The 23,124-nt window shown below is 35.2% G+C and overlaps 2 protein-coding genes and 1 pseudogene across 2 annotated transcripts; 1 reads left to right on the top strand and 2 right to left on the bottom strand.

Annotated features, from left to right (window-relative positions):
- Positions 1 to 1,076: 1,076 nt before the first annotated feature.
- On the top strand, positions 1,077 to 3,335 carry LOC107865521 (annotated as a pseudogene).
- A 250-nt stretch (positions 3,336 to 3,585) lies between these two features.
- LOC107866444 (G-type lectin S-receptor-like serine/threonine-protein kinase LECRK2) lies at positions 3,586 to 7,340 on the bottom strand. The gene has a single exon (XM_016712504.2). It carries the CDS (start codon positions 6,360 to 6,362, stop codon positions 4,008 to 4,010), a length of 2,355 nt encoding a protein of 784 aa, XP_016567990.2. The 5' UTR covers positions 6,363 to 7,340; the 3' UTR covers positions 3,586 to 4,007.
- LOC107865520 lies at positions 7,337 to 22,416 on the bottom strand. Its single transcript, XM_047408205.1, is given in 9 exon segments — positions 7,337 to 9,794; positions 14,132 to 14,325; positions 14,434 to 14,769; positions 15,705 to 15,758; positions 19,825 to 19,972; positions 20,466 to 20,880; positions 20,883 to 21,003; positions 21,086 to 21,189; positions 21,270 to 22,416. Coding segments are annotated over 9 exon segments (4,977 nt in total).
- Between the last annotated feature and the right edge of the window lie 708 nt (positions 22,417 to 23,124).

Raw genomic sequence — 23,124 nt, 5'->3', positions numbered from 1 at the left:
AGACCCCACTTTGTGGAAAAATATTGGGTATTATGTTGTTCTTGTTGTTTATAATAAAGACATTGGAGAATTGATTTACCTCTTATTTTGTTCAATTATCCTTTTGGTGCAGAATCTGAAGCTTAAGTTTAAAGAATGGCCGTATTCAAAGTTGAATGTTTCAAGAATTCATATACACTAATAGTCTAATAGGATATTTAATGGATTGGAAAGTTTGTTGCGTTAAGTTTTGGGGTCGAGGATTATGCTTTCGCCAGAGTCAGAGTTGAATGGTTGAATTTATTTTTAAAAGGTATGCTTAAAGATATTAAAACATTCAGATGCTATTCAATGTTGTAATCATTTTATTAAAGTATAGAAAAAGTTTTTTTAAAAATATTCAGATATAGTTGAATGTTTAAAGAATTAATATATGCAAAAGCTATTCAACATTGAAATTATTTGATTACATATATGCAAAAGCTATTCAACATTGAAACTATTTGTTTATCTGTGGAAAGTGAAAGTCAAGTACTTAAGGGGAAACTATTGAATAAAATCATGCAGACTTCAGCAATAAAGAAGCCTATCATGTGTGGATATACAATGATTTAGAAGGATGTTCAAACACTAATTCAGTTTTCACAAGGCAGATGACTCTAACATTGGAAAATATGTTATCCAAAACTACATAAAAATCCTTTATCTTTTTGTGCCAAATACAGAAACAAGAACAACATTCCTAGTGCAATCCCACAAGCAGGGTATGAAAAGGATAGTGTGTATGTAAACCTTACCCCTACCTTGGGAGTTAGAGAGGTTGTTCCCGATGCACCATCGGCTCAAGGAAAAACATATCAAAGCAGTGTTGTCAAAGGAGACCGAAAAAGAAATAACCGAAGAAAAGAAATCATGACAAAATACTATAATGAAAGCATGACAAAGTGGAAAATAGTACTTTTATCTTTAAATGCAGGAGAAGATGTCAAGCTTTGCAATATGACTTAGTACTAAATGTAAAAAGGCTACTATCATGATTCTTGGAAACTTACTCAACCAATAAAACATAAAAAATGAGGGGACTTAAAGGAAAAGGATAAACTCTGCTTAATCAATATATATGTATGTGTCAAAACAGTTGCTGCATTCTCAAGCACCACTTTGGTTCAATGGAACTGATAAAATTAGTATCCATGAATATTCCCATCAAAGTTATTGCTAAAGTCTTTTTGTTTTTTCTTTATAATAGCCAATCTCATCCTTTAGACCCTCTTAATCCAGCTGAAATCAACCAGTCTAGAGATATCATTCAGAAGTCTCACCTTGGTTCCCTCTCGAATTTAACATTTCACTATCTTGATCTTGAAGAACCAGAAAAAGAGGATGTGATCCATTGGTTGTCCTTGCATAAACCAAGAAATATTTCTTTTCCTTATCGTCGAGCCAAAGTGGTGGTTCGTGCAAATGGTGAGACTCATGAAGTCGTTTTAGACCTGTTCAATAGCTCTATCATATCAGAAAAACTATACACTGGTCATGGTTTCCCTTCATTTACTCGTGACGAAATTATACAATCTATCGTGCTGACAATAACGAATCCTAAATTTCAAGAATCAATAATGAGGAGGGGATTGAATACATCTGAGGTCAGCTGTATTCCATTGACAGTTGGATGGTTTGGTGAGGTGAAGACCAAAAGAGTTCTTAGTGTTACATGTTTTTATAGGGGAGGGACGACAAATTTTTATGCAAGGCCTATTGAAGGAATTATTACACATATAGATGTTGAATCAAGGAAGGTTATCAAGTATCTCGATAGAACCAGAGTCCCCCTGCCTAAAGCAGAAGGTGTTGATTTCCAGTCATCAAGCCAGGGATCAATCACTTGCAATGTGTCTAACACCAGCAGGATTATCATAGAAGGTAATGAGGTCAAATGGGCTAATTGGGTTTTTCATGTTGGATTAAATTCTAGAGCAGGAACAATTATATCTACAGCTTCTGTATTTGATGCTACAAGAAATGAATATCGACCTGTGCTCTATCGAGGACATATCTCTGAGACATTTGTGCCTTACATGGATCCTACATTTGAATGGTACTACAAGACTTTCATGGATAATGGTGAATTTGGTTTTGGAGGAGCAATTGCTGGCCTTGTCCCATTGCTAGATTGTCCAAGCAATTCAGTATATAAGGATGGATACCTGGTTGATGCAGAAGGACAAGTAGTGCAAATCCCTCGAGCCATTTGCATTTTTGAGCGCTATGCTGGTGATGCTGCTTGGAGACATTTAGAAGTACACCGGGCAATTTAGTAAGCTGCTAAATTACAGATTCCTAGTTATTATCTCATAATTAGTCACAGTAGAATTAACCATGTGGCTTTGCAGAATACCAAAGGAGAGCAAGAAGTAATTTTGGTGGTCAGAATGATCGCGACAGTAGGAAATTTGTTGATGTAGGCAAGTCTTAATGGAGTTGTGAATATGAAGGCTGTGAGGTATAAAGACAACAACAATATTACTGAGGATGTTTATGGTACGCTAGTGGCGGAAAACACAGTTGCAGTCAACCATGATCACTTCCTTACTTACTACCTGGATATTGATATTGATGGTAGCGACAATTCATTCTTAAAACCCAAACTGAAAACTACAAGGGTGAAGGATCCAAAAATTTCACCAAGGAAGACTTATTGGACCGTTGTCAAAAGAATTATGAAAACAGAAGTTGAGGCTAAGACTAAACTAGGACTAGAACCTTCTGATTTCTTGTTCATTAATCCTAACAAAAAAACAAAGCTTGGAAATGATGTAGCTTACCGACTAATTCCAAGTCATACTGCCACATCCTTGCTATCAGACGATGACTATCCTCAAATTCGCGCCGCCTATACCAAATACCAGTTGTGGGTGACTCCTTACAATAAGTCAGAAAGATGGGCTGCAGGGTTCTATGCTGATAGGAGCCTTGGTGATGATAACTTAGCAATCTGGAGCCGCAGGTAAAATCTAGTCCAGATTTCCGCCAGTCATTTCAAGTGTGCCGTTGTAAAGTGTCAACGTGTGCATCTCCAAGAGTCATCAAGATCAATTAGTCATTTTTTATGGCTTTTATCGGTGTTTTTTCTTTCTTTTTACGTTGTCCAATCTAATTATATGAAGTGATTATGTGTTGTCTGCAGGAATAGGACGATCGTAAACAAGGACATTGTGCTTTGGTACACTCTTGGATTTCATCACGTTCCTTGCCAGGAAGATTTTCCTATAATGTCAAGCGTTTATGATAGTTTTGAGCTCCGGCCAGCAAACTTCTTTGAAAGAAACCCATTGCTGACAAAATGATATTATTGTAATACAGCTTGAACATTTTAACCAAATGCAAAATCCCTGTTGACCTGATAATAATATGTAAAAGGAGCTTGATAGTTCAAGTGTTTCTCTAAATTTCTTTGTACTTCAGAATACGCTACATCATGTGAATATACTCCTCATCTCCAAATCCTATGCTAGCAATATTGACTCAGTACAACAACACATATGCAGTATAACCCCACAAGTGGGGTCTAGGGAAAGTGGGTTTCCACATACCTTACCCCTACCTTTGTGGGATACAGAGAATGTTTTCGATAGACTGAGCCTCGGCTCAAAAAAATCATTTTCAAGAACAGTTTTGAAAGAAACGTCAGAGTAGAAATAAATGCGGAAAATAATGAAGAAAGAAAAGTACTAACAGTAAAAATAGTAAAATAATCAAAAAAGAACAGCAGTAGTAATTAAATTGAAGAATAGGATCAATGCTGCTAGCGTAACTTTATTAACCATAGAGGGATTTAAATAGCTAACTTGAAAACATATTTTGTAGAACAAGAATTAGAAAAAAACTAAAATATCTCAACAAACTAAAAAAAATCTAATAGAAATTTAAAATTCAAACAGCAGATTATGCTAAAAAAAAGTCAATAACTTCTTCATGTTCCTTTGCATTCTCTTGCCTGTCAATGATTTGATAACGGAAAACATTCACTAATCCACCATTGGAGGAACTCCAACCTCTATTGTGCCTTCAAGCATTTGCATAACCATTTTCATTGAAGGTCTAAGAATTGGATCAGGATGGACACACCACAATCCCACCTTGACGAATCTTTCAAATCGTTTAACATCGTTCAATACTTCAGGATCATTCCTTGCAAGTTTGTCGATTCTACCACTTCTCACACAGCCTGCAGCCCAATTTACAAGCAGTAAATCATCACCTTCATCGTCTTCGCTCTCTTCCTCTACCCTGCTAAGCTCAATATGCCTTCTGCCACATGTAATCTCCAATAACATTACACCATAACTGAAAATGTCCACTTTGGGTGTTATTGGTGCATTCTTTAGCCATTCTGGTGCTAAATATCCAACTGTCCCTCTTGCGCATGTATCTGTTCTTGTTTGATCCTTCTTCAAGAGTTTTGATAGCCCAAAATCTGAAATCTTGGCATTGTATTTGCTATCAAGAAGTACATTTTGAGGCTTTATGTCACAATGGATGATTGGAGAATCACATTCTTCATGCAAGTAAAGCAGTCCTCTTGCAATTCCTATTGCCATTTCTGTTCTGTGACTCCAAGTAGGCAGCAGTTCTTCCTTAAACAAAAAATCTGATAATGCTCCGTTCTTCATCAACTCGTAAACCAAAAGAAAGTGATTGTCCTCAATGCAAAATCCCAAAAGTTTTACCAAATTCTTGTGATGAGTTCTGCCTATGATTTTTAGTTCTGTCATGAATACCTTCTCACTGGGCTCTGCAACGTCTGTTATCCGCTTCACAGCAATCTCTACTTGAATATCCTTTAACTTGAGATTCCCAAAGTAAACTTTCGCCGAAGCTCCTTTTCCAAGCTGCTTGCTGAAGCCATTTGTTATTTCATACAGTTCCTTGTATTTGAACTCGCGGAAATTGATACCTATTGTTGATGAATTCGGATTCCACTCTCGTCGTACCAGTCTCCGAGGAGCAGGATGATAGTAGAAAGCCAGTGCTCCAAACAGGACAGCAAGTGAACTGGTGGTTATAAGGCCAGCAGTGAGATGCGCTCTCTTGTTGGATTTCTTTTTTGTTGATACGCCATCTTTCACCAACTTTGTTGGCACCTTGATGAAGGAGATGCTACCTTTGGTCATAGAAGTTTTACGCGCGTTAAGTATAGGAGTTCGCTTCTTGGAACATGTCCTATTGACTAGAGAAGCAGCCATGGCATAGCAATCTTCCATGACAACCCTCTTGCACCACTCCTCATCGACATCAGGATAAATTTCGTAATCCCCAACCTCCTTGTAAGGCATGTCACTATCCTTAATAGCCGCTATTGTGAAATTTTCTGGAGAATGATCTGCACAGAAGTTGATCATTGTCTCTGGATGACAACCTTTGGTAGGATTACTTGGATCCAAGAAGACATAGCTCGGTAGACATTCACAATTTACTGTTTCATTTTCATTTGAGCTGCATAAACCATAAGCCCCACAAATAGCATTCGCCATACATGGCTCTGAAGGGATCTTCCAAACTCTTATCCAATTGCTACCATTAGTCTTATGATAAGCATACTGCTGGAAGTTGCCAAAACTGTCTAGTGTTGCACGGTGGTAGTAGTCTTCAACCGGGGTTGGGACATTCGATGGAAAGGAATAAATAGTGTTATTGTTAGTACCTTTCACAAGGTACAGAGATGCATTCCTCTGGTTGAAAACCAAACTCACTTCATTGCTTCCTTGAGGATCTTGACTACTAAGCCAATATCCTGTGTCAGCGAAATGATAAGCAGATAGCACCAACTTTCCATCAGCTTGCATTTCTAGCATGAATTTCCCTCTAGAGTACTTGGAATTCCCATCTGAAATAGAATTAGAATAGAGCTTTACTGTTGGTAACATAATTTGTCCCGGTAACAGCGTATCAGTGGAAGAATTAAAGCTCTCCCAAACTTTTCTTAAGTTGGAGTCAGTCAAGACAAAGTTCCCATCATCCTGTATGAATCCCCACCTTGAAGTCCCACTGTAAATCCGTATAACTGTGCCATTAACATAGTTGAGCACTAGCTGGCCACCATTTGTTAGACTAATAGTTGATCCGATTTCAGCTGGACTGTCGCGATTTGCTGACCAGACTAGTGTTCTTTCCTGGATTTTGTTGAACCAAATTCCAACTAGGAAGAGAGTATCTGAAACAGGATAAAATCCGAACGCAAAGTCCCCGGATGAGGATAACAAAGAACCATTGTCTGCAGCAGTGAAAGTAGAGCCTGTGCTAATATTTGGACTATTTTGGCCATTTGACTGATGATGAAGGATTAGAAATAGGAATGCAAGAAGATGAAGTGATGTTCTCATCTTGTGTGAACTTGGGAAGCTTAGTTTTCGACAAGAGGAAGTAACAGATTATTTCATATACACAATGGTTCACCAAATTTTCACTGTTTAACGGGGAACCTATAACTCAACTATCAATTTCTAACCAGAAGCTGCAGCCATCATTTTATACAAAACTTGGGTATTTTCGTGTTAACTTTCATTGACTATTAACTAGTGGTGGACTGAAGAATTGGTCACGGTAACAGCTTTTGTGGTCTATCTATTATTAAAGTTGGAAAGAATTTTGGAATACAACACATGAGGTGGGAATTTGATTTTGATAACTTAAAAGTCTATACATATAGATGGAGTTGACAATTCATCTTAAGATAAATATAGACATATCAGCTGCTGACTGATGTTGCCATGTTACCAGAGTCATAATGACTGGAGCGTTCATAACTTTTTCATGCTTCATACGCGTAAAAATTCTAATAAACACAAGAAAGGGTTTCATTACCAAAAATCGAAAGGTTCATCAACAGTTTCTCAAAAAGAGTTTCAGGAAACATGGAGATGAAAAATAATTCGTCATGCTTCGTGTGTAAAAGTTTATACTAATGCTTCTCCAGTATTAATACTGGTACTTGTGGACAACACAAGGCATATCTAGTGCAACAGAAGCTTAAAAAACATCTTTGTCTCCCTCATTGGAGAAAAGACACCATTGGTGAAAAAAAAAGTGATTGCTTATTACTGCGGACTTCAGCACATGCATTAGTGACATTAAATAAGACTCTTCAGAAGGTAACACTGAAGCTCTTCAGCCACAATTACACATATTTGTGAGGTAGAATTGCATTACTCTTATCTTGCCTCTTCATAAATGAACAATTTTATACTAATTACAAAGAAACCAGAGAACTATGAGAAAAACACTAAAGTGTAGCCAGGTCTAATGACTAATAAAACAGTATGACGCTTAATTGTTGGACAAAATCACAAGATAATACTCATATAGTTGTATCAACCATAGGAGGAACACCTAAGTCTGTAGTTCCTTCCAACATCTGAACAAGCTTTGCTGCAGATGGTCGAAGATTCGGCTCAGGACACAAGCACCATAGTGCAATCATAGTCATCCTCTCAAAATCGTGAAAATGACACATAATTTCTTCATCAAGACTAGCAACAGCTCCCAGCATTCCGTGTCTCACACAATGCAGAACCCAATCTACTAAGATCAACTCGAGCTCTTCATTTGCTTCGACAATTGGGTTCAAGTCCATATGCCTTTTGCAGAAAATAATCTCCAGCAGCAAAACCCCAAAGCTGTAGATGTCAACTTTGGTTGTCACGGGCACGTTTTTTAGCCATTCTGGTGCCATATAACCCATGGTTCCTTTAAAATTCGTGTTTGTTCGTGTCTGATCTTTCATAAGAAGCTTTGCTAGGCCAAAATCAGCAATTTTGGCAGTGTAGTTCTTGTCAAGAAGGACATTTTGTGGCTTAATGTCACAATGAATGATCTGGTTCTCACACTCTTCATGCAAGTATAACAGACCTCTAGCAATGCCAAGTACTATATCACTTCTTAGCTTCCAGCTTGGTCTTGGTCCATCCTGAAAGATCAAATTTGACACAGCCCCATTTTGCATTAATTCATAAAGAAGAAGCCTATTGCTTTTTTCATTGCAGAAGCCTAACAAATGAACCAGATTTTTGTGATGTGTTAGGCCTATCACCCTCACTTCTGCCAAAAATTCTTTATCACCACCTTGTTCAAGGCCATTTCCTAATTGCTTCACAGCAACCTCAACTTCTTCATCCTCTAACTTGAGAATTCCGCTATAGACAGCACCAGAAGCTCCTTGGCCTAATTTATTCTTGAAACCATTGGTGGTTTCGCGCAGCTGCTGGAACGAAAATGCCCTTAAATTCAGCTCAATGGGCTTTCTTTTTGGAGGGTTTTTGGCAAGTCTATATTTCTGCACAAAAGGATGATAATAGATTGCAATTGCTGCAAAAAGTGGCGCAAGTACTGAACATACTATCACACCTGCTACCAAAACACCCTTTGATACAGAGTGCTTTTTGTTTTGAGTTACTGAAGAGTTGCTAATTTTAAGGAATGCAACCATGTTATCTGTATCAGGACTAACTCTTCTGGCACTCTGTATAGGCATCCTCTTCTTGAAACATGTTGCATCAATCAACACCGCTGCCTCACAAAGACAGTCATTCAGCACTTCCTGCATGCAACGCTCCTCATTAGCTTGAAATACCCTTTCTAGTTCTGCATACTCCCTATTATGAAAATCAGCACTAGAGATTCTTTGAACATAGATATCCGAAAGGGAAGTCTTTGGATCACAAAAATCCTTCACCACGCTCGGATAACATCCTTTAGATGGATTGTACTGATCCATTGGAGAATAGCCTGGCAAGCAACTACAATTGATTTCCTTATTGTCAGGTGACTCGCAAAAGCCATATACACCACAAATGTTATTCACAATACAAGGTTGCTTGATAGCTTGCCATGCAACATCCCAACTGCTCCCATTTATTTTGCTGTGGAATTGCTGTTGGAAGTCTCCCTTATCAGTGATTATAGCTCTGTGATAATAATCTCGAACTGAAGCAGGCAAGTTCGTCGCTGTCATGTTGGATATAATTGAGCTTCCATTCGTAATGAACAAAGTATCAGTGGTGTTTTCGAATACCAGTCTGACATTACTATTGCTTATAGTTATAGAATTCCAGTACCCAACATCAGCAGTTCTATATGCAGACAAGACCACATTCCCATCCATCTGCATCTCTAATCTGTACTTCCCTGTCGAGTAATCTACTGTCCCATTGGCACTGGAAAATAGTTTCTGTCCCATAACAAGAACTTGACCGGGCAAAATAGTATCCGTCGGGAAATCAAAGCTTCCCCATAAGACCCCTGAGGATGAATTTCTCAGTACAAAATTCCCATCATCTTGCATAGAAGCATAACTTGTTCCTGTACCATTGTACAGAACAAACTCTCTCCCATCAGGTTCTGTCAACACAAGGCGTCCACTCTGCGTTAGATTAACCTTTGATCCAACACGAACTGGATGATCGCGATTGGCTGACCATACGATAGTTTTCTCGGGGATTTTATCAAACCATATGCCAACAAGGAAGAGTCCAGTGCTAAGATTGTAGAAACCAAAAGCAAAATCTTCAGAGGCTGAAAGCCAGCGTGAAGATTTACTTCCAGCTGTGATATTGGAACCAAGAGGGACAATATTTGTAGTTTCTTGAGAGAAAGAGATGATAAATGTAAGATATATTGAGACAGACCATAACAGGATTTTCCAAGAAGCCATTGTTACACAAGAAAATACCATTGTTGAACTTGTGTAAAAATGGAGGTGATTTGGAATGTGTGAATTCTTTTTATTTATCTTACAATATAATTCCACATGCTTATTACTTCATCTAGAAATAGTCTATATAGATTGTGGTAAGCCAAGTCAAGTCAAGGAAACAACAGTAAGATATCTAATTAGAAGTTGGTCAAAAATGAATACTTGGTAAAAGATTCATGACTGAAACATTTAACTAAAACAGCTTATATGCATGCACCGGACTAGGCTTCATTTTTCTTCTGCTGTCCATTTTTTCTAAAAATAATTGTTGTAAGCATGAAAAATATGGGATTCAATTACTTACACACCAAAGAATGAGAAACAAGAAAGCAGTGAATGAAGCATATACAAACTAAACAAGTTGAATTTTGCTTAGGAAGGCTTAAAATAACATGTCGAAGTTTGCTCTGGCAGTCAAACACATATACTACTCCCTCCGTTCCAATTTGTGTGACATCATTTGACTTGACACAAAGTTTAAGAAAGAAAAACTTTTATCCTTGGTCTAAAACACTCCTTAACCATTTATGTGTTGTTGTAATCATTTTATTAAGGAATTTTAAAGTTAAAATATATACAATAATAGAAAAGTCACATTCTTTTTAAATAGACTAAAAAGAAAAGTTTATTATAGGGATTAGGGAGCAGATGAATAGCCATTACAACAAACTTGTGCGTTCTCTGTATAGAATCAAGTGTCTTTTCTACCCTCATAATTAAGTGTAGGAAATAACTAATCCCACCATATGTATTAGGAACCTGGTGTCAAAAATTAAAGTAAACAGCAAACAGTAAAATAAAGTGCAACACAAATTTACCGTGGAAAACTCCCTGCTCAAGTAAGTAAAAAGCCACGATCTACACTGCGTAGGATTTCACTACCAATCTCCACTAATTTCAAAGAGCTTTGTTCAAGATTACAACCCCGCAATCCTAGAACCTAACTCTTAACTCACAACTCCACAGTTTACTCCAACTGTTCTACCCACTATATGAGCACTCCAAGAAGTCAAACCCGTTTCTTATTATAACACCTAAACAAGAAGTCAAACCCACTTCTTGTTACAACACCCCACGAATAAGAAGTCAAACCCACTTCCTTCAATAATAGAAAAGATTACAACTCAGAATCTATCCTATTACAGACTCGAAACTCATTAATTTACTCCAACTGATGAACTCAACAACGACTACTAACTCTAGCCTTAAGCTTCTCACACTTCAGCATTAAGTAGTGTAAACTCGAACAGAAACTGTGAACCAGGTTTCTGTTTTGCTATGATGAACTCCCGCAGTTTTTGCTGTGATGGCTATTGTTCCGAAGATGATTAATTTTGTGAATATGCAATAGGTGCGGCTCTAATGATCTTTTTGCCATATATATGCAGGATATTTGTCATGCCCTAGAATATCACGAAATTGGACTCCTTCTCCAAATGGAACTTGATTTTCTGTGAGGAAATATGTAATTCCTTTCCTTATAATGAAATGTATCATGTAAGGAAACTTTGACTCCTCTTTAGACTCTATTTCTTCTTTTTATTTCTTTCCTTCTTTGTTCTTTATTTCTTTCCTTATTTGCTCCATTCTTTTCTTCTTGCTCTTTTATTTATTTTCTTCTTTATTTCGTAGCTCCAATCTTCCTTATTTGTACTTGATTTCCTTGTGTATTCACGTCACCTGTTCTGGGACCTGGTTCACACATATTCTGGGACCTGGTTCACATGATACAACATACAAAAGGCAGCAAGTAGTAAACCAGGTTCTTATTTGTCAATACAAAAGACAGCAAGTAGTAAATCAGGTTCTTATTTGTCAATCATCAAAACTACAAATATGTTCTTCTGCTTTCCAACAATTTCCCCATTTTTTATGATGACAAACAGTGCATCATATATTCCTTGTCCACGCCATATAACTTTCTCCTTTTGGCATAATTGAAAATCAACAACCAAAGAACTCAATGAACATACAATAAGTGCAATCATTTTAACTCATGGCCACTCGGGCAACACTATTCAGCACACACTTGTTGACAATAAGGTAAGTCAATCATAGGATATCAATCATCTTACATAAACAACCAAGAGATGCAGAGAAGGAAAACAATGAAGTAGATATGTACCAATTTAAGCCCTTAAGACCCTAATCAAAAGCATATCATATCATAAGTATGAGAAAAAACATAAGCACCACAAGAAAAACTGGAGGTAAAGGTACTCAAGGATATATACTGGGAGGAGAAGTACTAAGGCTGAGAAGGAGGATGTGGAATACTTTTCCATACCATTGTGCACATTCCTTTTTTTGGCATTTTTTCACAATACTTCATGCTAAGCATAAATGAGGTCCACCTTTACCTGAGTATTGTCAGCTTCAAGTAAACTATACATTTGCAAGATGTTTGATGAAACAACAACTGAATGATGAAACCTAAATTTTTTCAGAACCTGGTTCATATGCACAAAGATCTTACTCCTTTTGAATATTTTTGTCAAATGACTTCTTCTTGAAGACTTTCAAACCCCGGTTAAGGAAAAGTAGATATGATTAAAGGACTCATCAAATTTTGTACAACAATGATGGATTTTGAAATAATAAGGGAACTGATATTAGTTTGTTCCTAAGAAAGTTGTTCCCCCAAGAAATGGTTAGGTACACTTGAAAGGTGAGGCCATGATTTGGGATTTGTGAACCTGGTTCAGATGACTGAGGTGGCTAAGACAATGATGACACTAAAGGAAATAGACCAGGTTCCCTCCTAAATTGGAGCTAGGGTAATTTTAAGACTGATATCCTCATTATCAAAGTGGTTTGGCATTGAAGGATGTTCAGCATTCAAAAGACAGAGGAGGATTCTTGATGCTTTTTCTTAGAAGAATTGGCTTTTTAAGAATGAATCAGGTTCACCAGTGCTCAAGCTTTACACATACTCAAGAAAATACATGCATTGAAAAGGATGGTACATAGATGACTATAAATAAGGAATCAAGTTCCCTTTTTGTTAGTTCCTCCTCGATTTCTTGATGCAATTAGTAAGAAAGAAAGGGTAATATCCACAGACCTTCTAGCCACTGTCAGAGATGTGTCTGATGTGTGTACCTATAACAGTACGAGACTGAGTTATTAGATATACATTATATGTCCAATCAAGCATAAAATTATTCATTTACCAGCCGATTATTAAGGAAGTGATGATGCGTCAATGCTTCTTCATAAGAAAAAGCTCCAGGCAAAGATAAACCAGGTTCACATTGCATTGAACCCTTTAATCATCCAACACTTCCCCCTCTTTTTTGTTCACCGTGCATTTTCTCAACATTGGTTCCCCCTGTCTCATGTACCCCCTCACTGATATGAGGATCACCACTAGACTGTGAATTTGATCATTTTCAGGAACTGCTTAGAAACCAGGTTCTACCAGTACAGACTAATCGTAATCTTCGCAATTATCTCCAGCAATAATAAATCCTTCATTGTCAACCTACTCTTCAAGATCACAATCATCAAGATTGCCATTCACAAAATCAATTTTTTCATCATCTTTCTATAAATTTGTACGAACCAGGTTCCTGTTGTATAGTTTTTCCAATTGTTGTGAGAGAGCCTTCAATATTGAAGTTAGAACATTTTAACATTCTTCTTGATTTTTGATCACTTTGAGCAATTATTCACTAAATTGGGTGTTGGGCAACTTATGAAACAGGATTTTCATGACTCCTTCATGGGGAACCAGGTTTCAGAATTTGAGTGATTTTGTTTTGTCATGCAACTAAGAGACGCTCAACAAGTTATGTTTCAATCCTCTTTTTTCTTTCCAAGGACTACTTTGTAACCTTGGAAGTACGCGAGTGAGAGGAAACTTTCTCGTATTTTGATCATGTGTCCAAAGATGTCTTATTCAGCTATCATGATTTGTATTTTCCTCTCACCTTCACCTGAAATACTAGTTAAAAATTAGTCTTGGGTACCCAGATTAACTTGATCCCCTTCCGGTGAGTAAAAAGATGAATGAGATCTCTTCTAGCCTAAAAAGGCAAACAAAAAGACCATTTCTTTTGAGCATTTGTATGGTAAGGACCTGATTTCTTTTTAACAAAATTAGAACGATTCATCTGACAAGAATCAGGTCCCCTTTTGACAAAATTAATACTTTTATGATTTGCTCGAATTTGACCTTGACATTGATTTCTACGATGGCCTTCCTTTCCACAGTGAGTACAAAATTTTAATCTAGCAGGGTTACCTTGTAAGGACTTGTGTTCTTCAGGTTTAAAACCAATCCCATGTCTAATGGTGATTTGATTATCCTGAATTTGAGTTAACAGTGTTGAGGACCTGGTCTACTTTTTATTGTGTTCTAACTCATCTTTAGTCCTTGCAAGATTTTCCTGCAACAACCTTTTATTTTCGGTAAGCTCTTGAAGATTTATAGTCAATTTCTTGATGTCATCTTCTAAAGATTGTTGAAAAGTGATTGCTTGGTTTTTTCCTTTAGAAGAAAATTCCTTTAAAGAGCTTTTCAAGGAACAGTTTTCTTCATCGAGACTTCGATAGTCCATTCTTAAAGATGCATAATCACTCATAAGTTGATTCTTGTCAAAACAAGCAGAGTAGTAGGCATCAATAAGAACATAAGCCAAATTTTCAAGTTTTTTTTTAGAAAAAAATTTGAGTTCGGGTTTAAGATCAAGAAAACATACCTCAGATTCTCCTTGTTCAGTATCACCATCTGAGTCTGAACTTGCCATGTGTGAAAGTATGGCCTCCTTTGAATTTTCTTCTTGTTGTTCACCATCCAAATCAGCAATTACAACAAGTGCTAGAGTGTCCTCATCATCAGATTCCACCATATACAGTAATGACCAATTTTGTGGTTCTTCATCTTCAAATTCATCAGAAGAATTTTCCATTTTAGCAAGAGCCCTTTTAACAGCAATATCAGCTTCATGTTTTGTCATCATTCTGTGCGATGGAAGAACCAGGTCTTTCTTTTGTTCCTTAGATTTTGCTTGATTATTTTTCTTGTGCTCCATTGTCTACAAAGGACAAAAATTGATGAAGTGTTCAGGACTGCCACACTTGTGACACACTTCATCATGATTTTCCTTGTTATAATTTCTCAGAACCTGGTTCCTGTTTTGTGACTTCAAGCTCTTCCTCACTATCTTTTGAAATTTTCTAGTTATGAGTGCCAAATTTTAAGGTTCAAAATCTACCTTTTCAGTAGCTTTTAGAACTAAATTATTTTTCTTTGTGACCCCAGTAATTTCACGTTCCTGATTTTTCTTAAGCTTATACGTTTTCAAGTTTCCGATGAGCTACTCCATGGTTAATGTGTCCAAGTTATGAGCCTCAGAGATAGCTTCAACCTTACATTTCCATGACTCTAGCAACACACTCAACAATTTTCAAATAGCCTTACCATTGGGAATAACTTCACTAGAGAGTAGATTTCATTAATGATTGATGTGAACCTGGTATGCATCTCCTGAATAGTCTCTCCTTCCTTCATCCTAAATAATTCATATTTTCTGCTTAGTACATCAATCTTAGACTTCTTCACTTGAATAGTACCTTCATGAGCTGTTTGCAAAGTATCCTAAATTTCTTTCGCAGTGGAACAAGAGGATATTTTATTGTACTCATCAGGGCCAATGCCACAGATAAATTTTTTTTTAGTTTTTGCATTATTTTAAACATTTATCTTGTCATTCTCATCAAATTTCAATATTCCTTTAGGAACCCATGTCTTTCCATCTTCACCAAGCTTCATTGGAATTGATGGTCCATCCAATACAATATTTCAGAGATCATGATTTTCTTCAATAATGAAGTCCATCATCCTATTCTTCCATCATCCATAATATTGCCCGTTAAAGAGGGGTGGTCGAATTTGCGAAACACCTTTTTACGATGTTGGTGGGGCAGCCATCTAATCCTTTTCAAGGTATTAGCCTTTAATTTAAAAAACCTGCTCTGATACCAACTGTAGGAAATAACTAATTCCACCACATGTATTAGGAACCTGGTCTCAGAAATTACAGTAAATAGCAAACAGTAAAATAAAGTGCAACACAAATTTAACGTGAAAAACTCCTTGCACAAGGGAGTAAAAAACCACGACCTATACTGCATAGGATTTCACCATCAATCTCCACTAATTTTAAAAAGCTTTGTTTAAGATTACAATCTCGCAATCCTAGAACCTAACTCTTAACGCATAACTCCACAATTTACTCCAACTGTTTTACCCACTATATGAGCACTCCAAGAAGTCAAACCCGCTTCTTGTTACAACACCTAAACAAAAAGTCAAACCCGCTTTTCGTTACAACACCCCACGAATTTTTTATTATTCATACTCATAATTAAATAATGTTCAATAATAGAAAAGATTAAAACTCAGAATCTATCCTATTACAGACTCGAAACTCATTAATTTACTCCAACTAGTAAACTCAACCACGACTACTAACTCTAGCCTTAAGCTTCTCACACTCCAGCATTAAGTAGGGTAAACTGGAACAGAAACTGTGAACCAGGTTTCTACTTTGCTGTGATGAACTCCTGTAGTTTTTGCTCTGATGGCTATTGCTCTGAAGATGATTATTTTTGTGAATATGCAATAGGTACGGCTCTCAATGATCTTTTTGTCATATATATGCCGGAGACTTGTCATGCTCTAGAATATCACGAAATTGGACTCCTTCTCCAAATGAAACTTAGTTTCCTGTGAGGAAATATGTGATTCCTTTCCTTATAATGAAATTGTATCATATAAGGAAACTTTGACTTCTCTTTAAACTCTATTTCTTCTTTTTATTTCTTTCCTTCTTTGCTCTTTATTGTTTTCCTTATTTGCTCCATTCTTTCCTTCTTGCTCTTTTATTTATTTTCTTCTTTATTTCGTGGCTCCAATTTTCCTTGTTTGTACTTGATTTTCTTGTGTATTCACGTCACCTATTTTGGGACCTAGTTCACATGATACAACATACAAAAGACAGCAAGTAGTAAATCAAGTTCTTATTTGTCAATACAAAAGACAGTAAGTAGTAAACCAGGTTCTTATTTGTCAATCATCAAACCTACAAACATGTTCTTCTACTTTCCAACATTACGGATCCGTTTGACCATGAGAATTTTTTAATTTTTTTTAGAAAAAAAAAGCTTTTCACTTTATTTGTAAATTTGGCCACAAAAATTTATGAGTATGAAAACTTCCAAATTCTTTTTTCACTTTTTAAAAAAATTTCTTTGTCAAATTTACATTTATAAAATAACCTGATTTAAATTATAATTCACATCTAAATCAAATTTCATGTTTTTTAAAAAAAAAAAATACATTCAAATTCTAAATATTTATAACAAAAAATATTGTCAAACACAATCCTACTCCAATTCGAATTTTGAAAATTCCAAATAAATTTTTTGTTTGTTTTCATGTGCAAACGCCCACTAAATTCCCAAGAAAAAATGCAGAAATTTCATCTTTTTTTATTTATTTTCTTGTAATGGCTGACTTCCATATCTTTTCCTGGAAACTCAAGTCTTCCTCGAATGCTCAATATTCTTCCAAAAAGTTAATGAACCTGTTAAATGTAAAGTCTTTGTATCTTGCTAGTGATGATGACTTAAGACACGCATTAAATTTATGAAGTGATCATCACTATTATAGAAGACTCAATCAATCATGACAGCATGCTGAAAAGTCATTGCTCAAAGCCAAAACCAATACACCCTCCCGTAGTTGTCGTGCTTACTAGTAAGAAATCAATATAAATTTAATTATTAATTTTCATGTTTACGAAAAATTAATAAGTATTAAATTGTGATTGAAGAAGAAATAAAAATAATTTAATTAAATTGTTTTTTAAGTCAATATTTTCTTAAAAGACATGAGAAAAAAATTCAACATGACATGTTGACACTTGATTTTTTATTGCAATTTGGTATACACATGTTGACACTGAAAGGCGGATTCAGGATATTTAAGTTTCGGGTGTCAATTTTTAAAAATTTTGAATTATGATTCGAATTATTTATATTTTTTTATTTTTATAGACGAATTAATCAAATATGGATATTTAGTTATATTCCCGTTCAAGGCATTCTAAGATTCAATATACCTTATTAGTCCAATGTTTTTTTACGAATAAAAGAAATTTACTCTAAAACTCTGAGAAAGAAAAAAATCATGTTAAAAGATCAAACTTTGTATAAACCATCTAATACCGTTACTTCAACATATTCACATTCCATTATCTTTATATGTTGTTATAAATATATAATTGAGAAGGAGTAAAAATTGTGTAGTTTCAATATAGCTATCTTCACTTAGCATGAACTTTGATGAAAGATTAAACTAATCTTTAAATTTAAAATTACGTTAGCATGATAATAAATCATTTTTAAAACTTAAATTTTTAAAATAATTTACTATTTATAACTATATGTTTATTACCGACAATTTAAAATTAAGAGCTCATTGATATGAGATACACATAATACTCGTATCAAGAAATTAACAGTAATCAACAAAAGAGAAAGTTAAAAAATTAAGAATTAACTAAAGCAAAAATTTAGATTGGTAAAGAATAGAACTAAAAAAGAAAAAGCAAAACAATGAAGAAAGAAGGCTGAAGCCCTTCCTGAGGAAGCACAACATAAAAATAATATAAAAAGCATGCGCCAAGAGGAATTTGAACTCAGATCAGATGGTGGCAAGAAGCTTGCTTTGCCACTGGTGCTATCTAGCTAATTGATTTTAAGATTGGCAAAGTTAATGCAGGGGCGGATCCAAGATTTTCAGTGAGAGGGTTCAGTAGTACATATACGGACTAGTCGAAAGGGGTTCAGCCTCTATTATTTATACATAAAAAAAAAAAAAAAAATTACCATGTGAAAATAGTATAATTTTCCGACGAAGGGGGTTCGGATGAACCCCTGAAATACATGTACATCCTCCACTGGGTTAATGTATATCTCATTTCTTCTATACACACATATATATATATATATAAAAAGTTTCCATCGCCGTGGCACCCTCACCCATACACATAGATTCGCCCCTGTTGACACTTCAGATGTGTGAGAGAAGCCTATTTCCTCAGTCTCAAATTATTTGGTATATTTTTTAAAAATAGTAATCCTTATTTATTATTTTAAAATTTTGATATAAATTAATTATCTTCTTTAGCATTTTATTTTTGATATTAATTATTCTTTAAGACGACAAACACATCAATAGAGTAAATATATAATGAAAGAGATTAATTTTAAGAATAAATGAGAGTAAAATAATAAATTATATCTTTTAATAATATTTTTAAGGGGCGAGAAAAACAACAAATAATTTGAGACGTGAGAGTATACTACAAATTTTACCTGTGGCTCTAGATTGTTAAATTATCACCATCATTTTACGACTCATCTCTCTAATTAAGGTAAAGGATTTGTACGGGCAAAGTAAATCCAATTTTAGTAATCCACTCCTACTTCAATGGGTTGAATCATCTAGTAAGAATGGTTGAGTTGGTATAATAGGTAATTTCGTACTAGGGAGATCAGGAATCAATTCCTCTATTAACACCTCGTCAATCGAACTTGTTGTACTTGCATCAAACTTATTTAGTACAATTTGCATTTCTACATCTCCAATATAATTTACAATTATTAAACAAAACAAATTATTCAATCTCCTCTAAATATCCAGCAGTAAATTTGGGGGTATCGTAGCAACGTCCTTTATAAGTACTTTCGAAACAAAATTCCTTATTTTTCCATTTCATTCAATTTTCATGATTTGTTCTTTAATTTAAATTTCTTTTATATCCATATTATTTTAAAATAGTTCTAAAGATATTTCTTTTTTTAAACCATTTTCTATTAAATGTTTGACATGATTATATTAATCATCTCTAAAAATATAAAAGGGAATAAAGATTAGTAACTGAAGCAGAACGTAATCAGAGAACTTGAGCAATAATCATGAAAACACTGTTAATTTATTCAGTTGATTATATATCAACACAACAATATATCATTGTTTAAACTAATCAAGTAGTTATACAAGAATATCATTTATTTTCCACCAATGGATTTTTTTCAAAAAAATTTGTTGGCCGTAGTTCAAAAGCATCATATATTGTTGGCATTATAGGATAATCTTCTTGACAAGGTATATGATGGAATCCAAGTGTGTACCATTGCACAATGTCCTTATTTTCAATTGATCTATTCCTGCAGATTACAACACAAGAAAAAAATACTAAAAACATTCATCAAATCTGAAACCTATAGTACTTGGATTCAAGAAATGTATTATCTATGAAGTAAATAAATTTAATTAATATACATTGAATTTTTATACTATTAGTGTACTTTAACATGTTGTAGCACGTACTTTTCTTGTTACTAATCCCATATTTTATCGATGGTACATGTAGCTATCTTTAGGTGACTTGATAGTGTCAAAGTTAATTTTTTATATCGTCAGTGTATCTTAACCTGTTATAGGATGTTATGTTGCTCGGACTCTTCAAAATGTTTTCGGCGGAAGTGAGTCGGTACTTTTGGAGGATCCGATCCATTTTTGGAGAGTCCGAGCAACATACCTAGCATGTACCTTTTCTTATTTTTCAGGTTACTATTTTCGATTTATTTTAATGAACGATCACGTGTAGTTATTTCATATGAAGGAAATGCCTAATATCTAGTAACAAGATGATTTTACCTGCCACTCCAGACTGTGAGACCATCATCACCATGACTTCCAGCAGCATAAAACCCTGCAGCCCATCTTTCTGATTTGTTATAAGGAGTCACCCACAGTTGATACTTTGTATAAGCTGCTCTAATTTGAGGGTAATCATCATCTGATAGCAAAGACATAGATGGTCTACCAGGAAATAACTTATAACCTACATCATTTCAAACTTTAGTCTTTTTCTCAGCATTAACAAACCACAATTCAGCTGGTTCAAGCCCAAGTTGAGTCCTGCCTTCAGATTCTGTTTTCATAGTTTGTTTAACGACAGTCCAGTAACTCTTCCTTGGTGACATTTTCTTGTCCTTGAATCTTTCAGTTTTCTGTTTGGCTTTCAGGAGTGAATTGTTACGACCATCAACGTCAAGATCAATGTGGTAAGGAAATGATCATGGTTCACTGCAATTGTGTTTTCTGCCACAAGGGTACCGTAAACATCCTGATTTATTTGATCACTGTTCGTGTATTTCACAGCCTTCATCTCCATAATCCCTGTTAGACTTGCCTTCACCGATGAAAAGGAAAAATGAAAGACAAAGATTTTAAGGATTTAGGTGAAAATAATTGAATAGTATCTTAATACTTACTCCAACTTTAATGGATCCACTTTGTTTGAACTCCCAATCAAGTATATAGTCATAATTTCCAACTGTTGTTACCATTCTGATCACCAGTTAACTTCTTTCTGTCCCTTAGTGTTCTACAAAGCCACCGAGTAAATTGTATCAATAAAGTGATCATAATTTAGCAGAGAGATGTTTATTTAGAGGCTTACTAAAGTGCCAGGTACTCCGATTTCTGTATGCCTCCATGCAGCATCTCCAGCATATCGTTCAAAAATGCAAATAGCACGAGGTACTTGCACTACTTGGCCTTCTGAATCAGATATATAACCATCCATATACACTGCATTGTTTGGACAGTCCAACGACTGGACAAGGGTGCTAGCCGATCTTCCAAAACCAAATTCGCCAACATCCATGAATGTCCTATAGTACCATTCAAATGTAGGATCCATGTAAGGCACAAATATCTCAGAGACATGACCTCTATAGAGCACACGTCGATATTCATTTCTTGCAGCATCAAATATAGAAGCTGTTGAAATGATTATCCCTGCTCTATTATTGAATCCAACATGAAATTTCCAGTTAGCCCATTCGACTTCATGGCCTTGGATGTTTATCCTGGAGGGTTGCGTGTCATTGCAAGTGACTGATCCCTGGCTCGACGAATTGAAACCAGCATCCTTGGCTTCAGGCAAGGGGGCTCTGAATCTATCAACATACTTAATGATCTTCATTGATTCAACATCTACTAGTGTAGTTATTCCTTCAATAGGCCTTGCCCAAAAGTTACTAGCCCCTCCGCGATAAAAACATGGAACACTAAGAACTCTTCTGGTCGTTATCTGACCATACCATCCAACTGATAGTGGAATGCAGCTGACTTCAGATATATTCAAGCCCCTTCTTGATATTGAATCTTGAAATTTACGACTACTCAATGTCAGGCTGCTGGACCGTATAATTTCATTAAGAGTAAAAGGAGGAAATCCGTGGCCAGTGTACAATTTTTGTGATATGATAGAGATTGTAGCCCGGTCTATTGTAACTTCATGCGACTCGCCACTAGCGCGAACTACTACCCTGGCTCGACGATAAGGAAAAAAGGCATTGTTTGATTTATGCAAGGAAAGCCAATGAAGGACATCATTCTTTTCTGGTTCATCAAGATCTACAAAATGAAATGTTACATTGGAAAGGGAACTAAGGTGGGATTTTTGGATAATGACTCTAATTTGGTTGATTTCATTAGGATTAAGAGGGTCTAAAGGATGACATTGACAGTTAATAGAAAAGAACAAGAAGAAAAATGCAACAGATATGCGTAACAGTAATATTCTTATCAGTTCCATGAAGAAGTGGTAATGTCAATTCATCAGGTACTGCTTCCACATATAAAGTACCATTTAACATGTACTCCCCCTCTCTCATTTTACGTGTCTCATTTTCTTTATTATCCGTTCCGAAAAGAATGTCATTTTTCCTCTTTGATATTTGATAATTATTTAAAGACATAATTTCACTTTTAATCTTGTTGATCCCACTTAATTAATGATAGTAGTAGTATATTTTTTAAATGAAGAACAATTTGGTAAACATCACCAAGTCTTTCTTTATTTCTTAATCTCCGTATCTGGTCAACGTATGCCACATAAAATAGGACGGAAGGAGTATTATTCTTTCCTTTTCAATGTGTTTCTCTTACTTTCCTTTAGTCTTTAGTCTGAAAAATAGCTTCTCTTTTCTTTTTTAACAACTATTCAATTTCAACTTTCCATACGTCATATTTAAAATCATAAGATTAAAAAATATTTTAGTACATTCTACATATTTTTAATTTAAAATTATAAGATTCAAAAGTTCTTTATTAACTTAAATTTTATGTTAAGTAAAAATTTCACAAAAAAACTAAAGCGGAGGGATTATATTTTTTCTTTTTCTTCTGTTTTCTAGTTGTAGTGATTATATATGTTCTGCACGATCACGAGAAACGCGTTTAACAAATTGTTTTTTACACACACTTGACAATATTTTTTTTATAGAAACTCAAAAGTCAACAA

The sequence above is a fragment of the Capsicum annuum genome, chromosome 3, assembly GCF_002878395.1.
Source record: "Capsicum annuum cultivar UCD-10X-F1 chromosome 3, UCD10Xv1.1, whole genome shotgun sequence".
Classification (NCBI taxonomy): Eukaryota; Viridiplantae; Streptophyta; class Magnoliopsida; order Solanales; family Solanaceae; genus Capsicum; species Capsicum annuum.
Note: the sequence above shows the minus strand (reverse complement) of the source record. Positions and strands in the feature narration are given on the sequence as shown.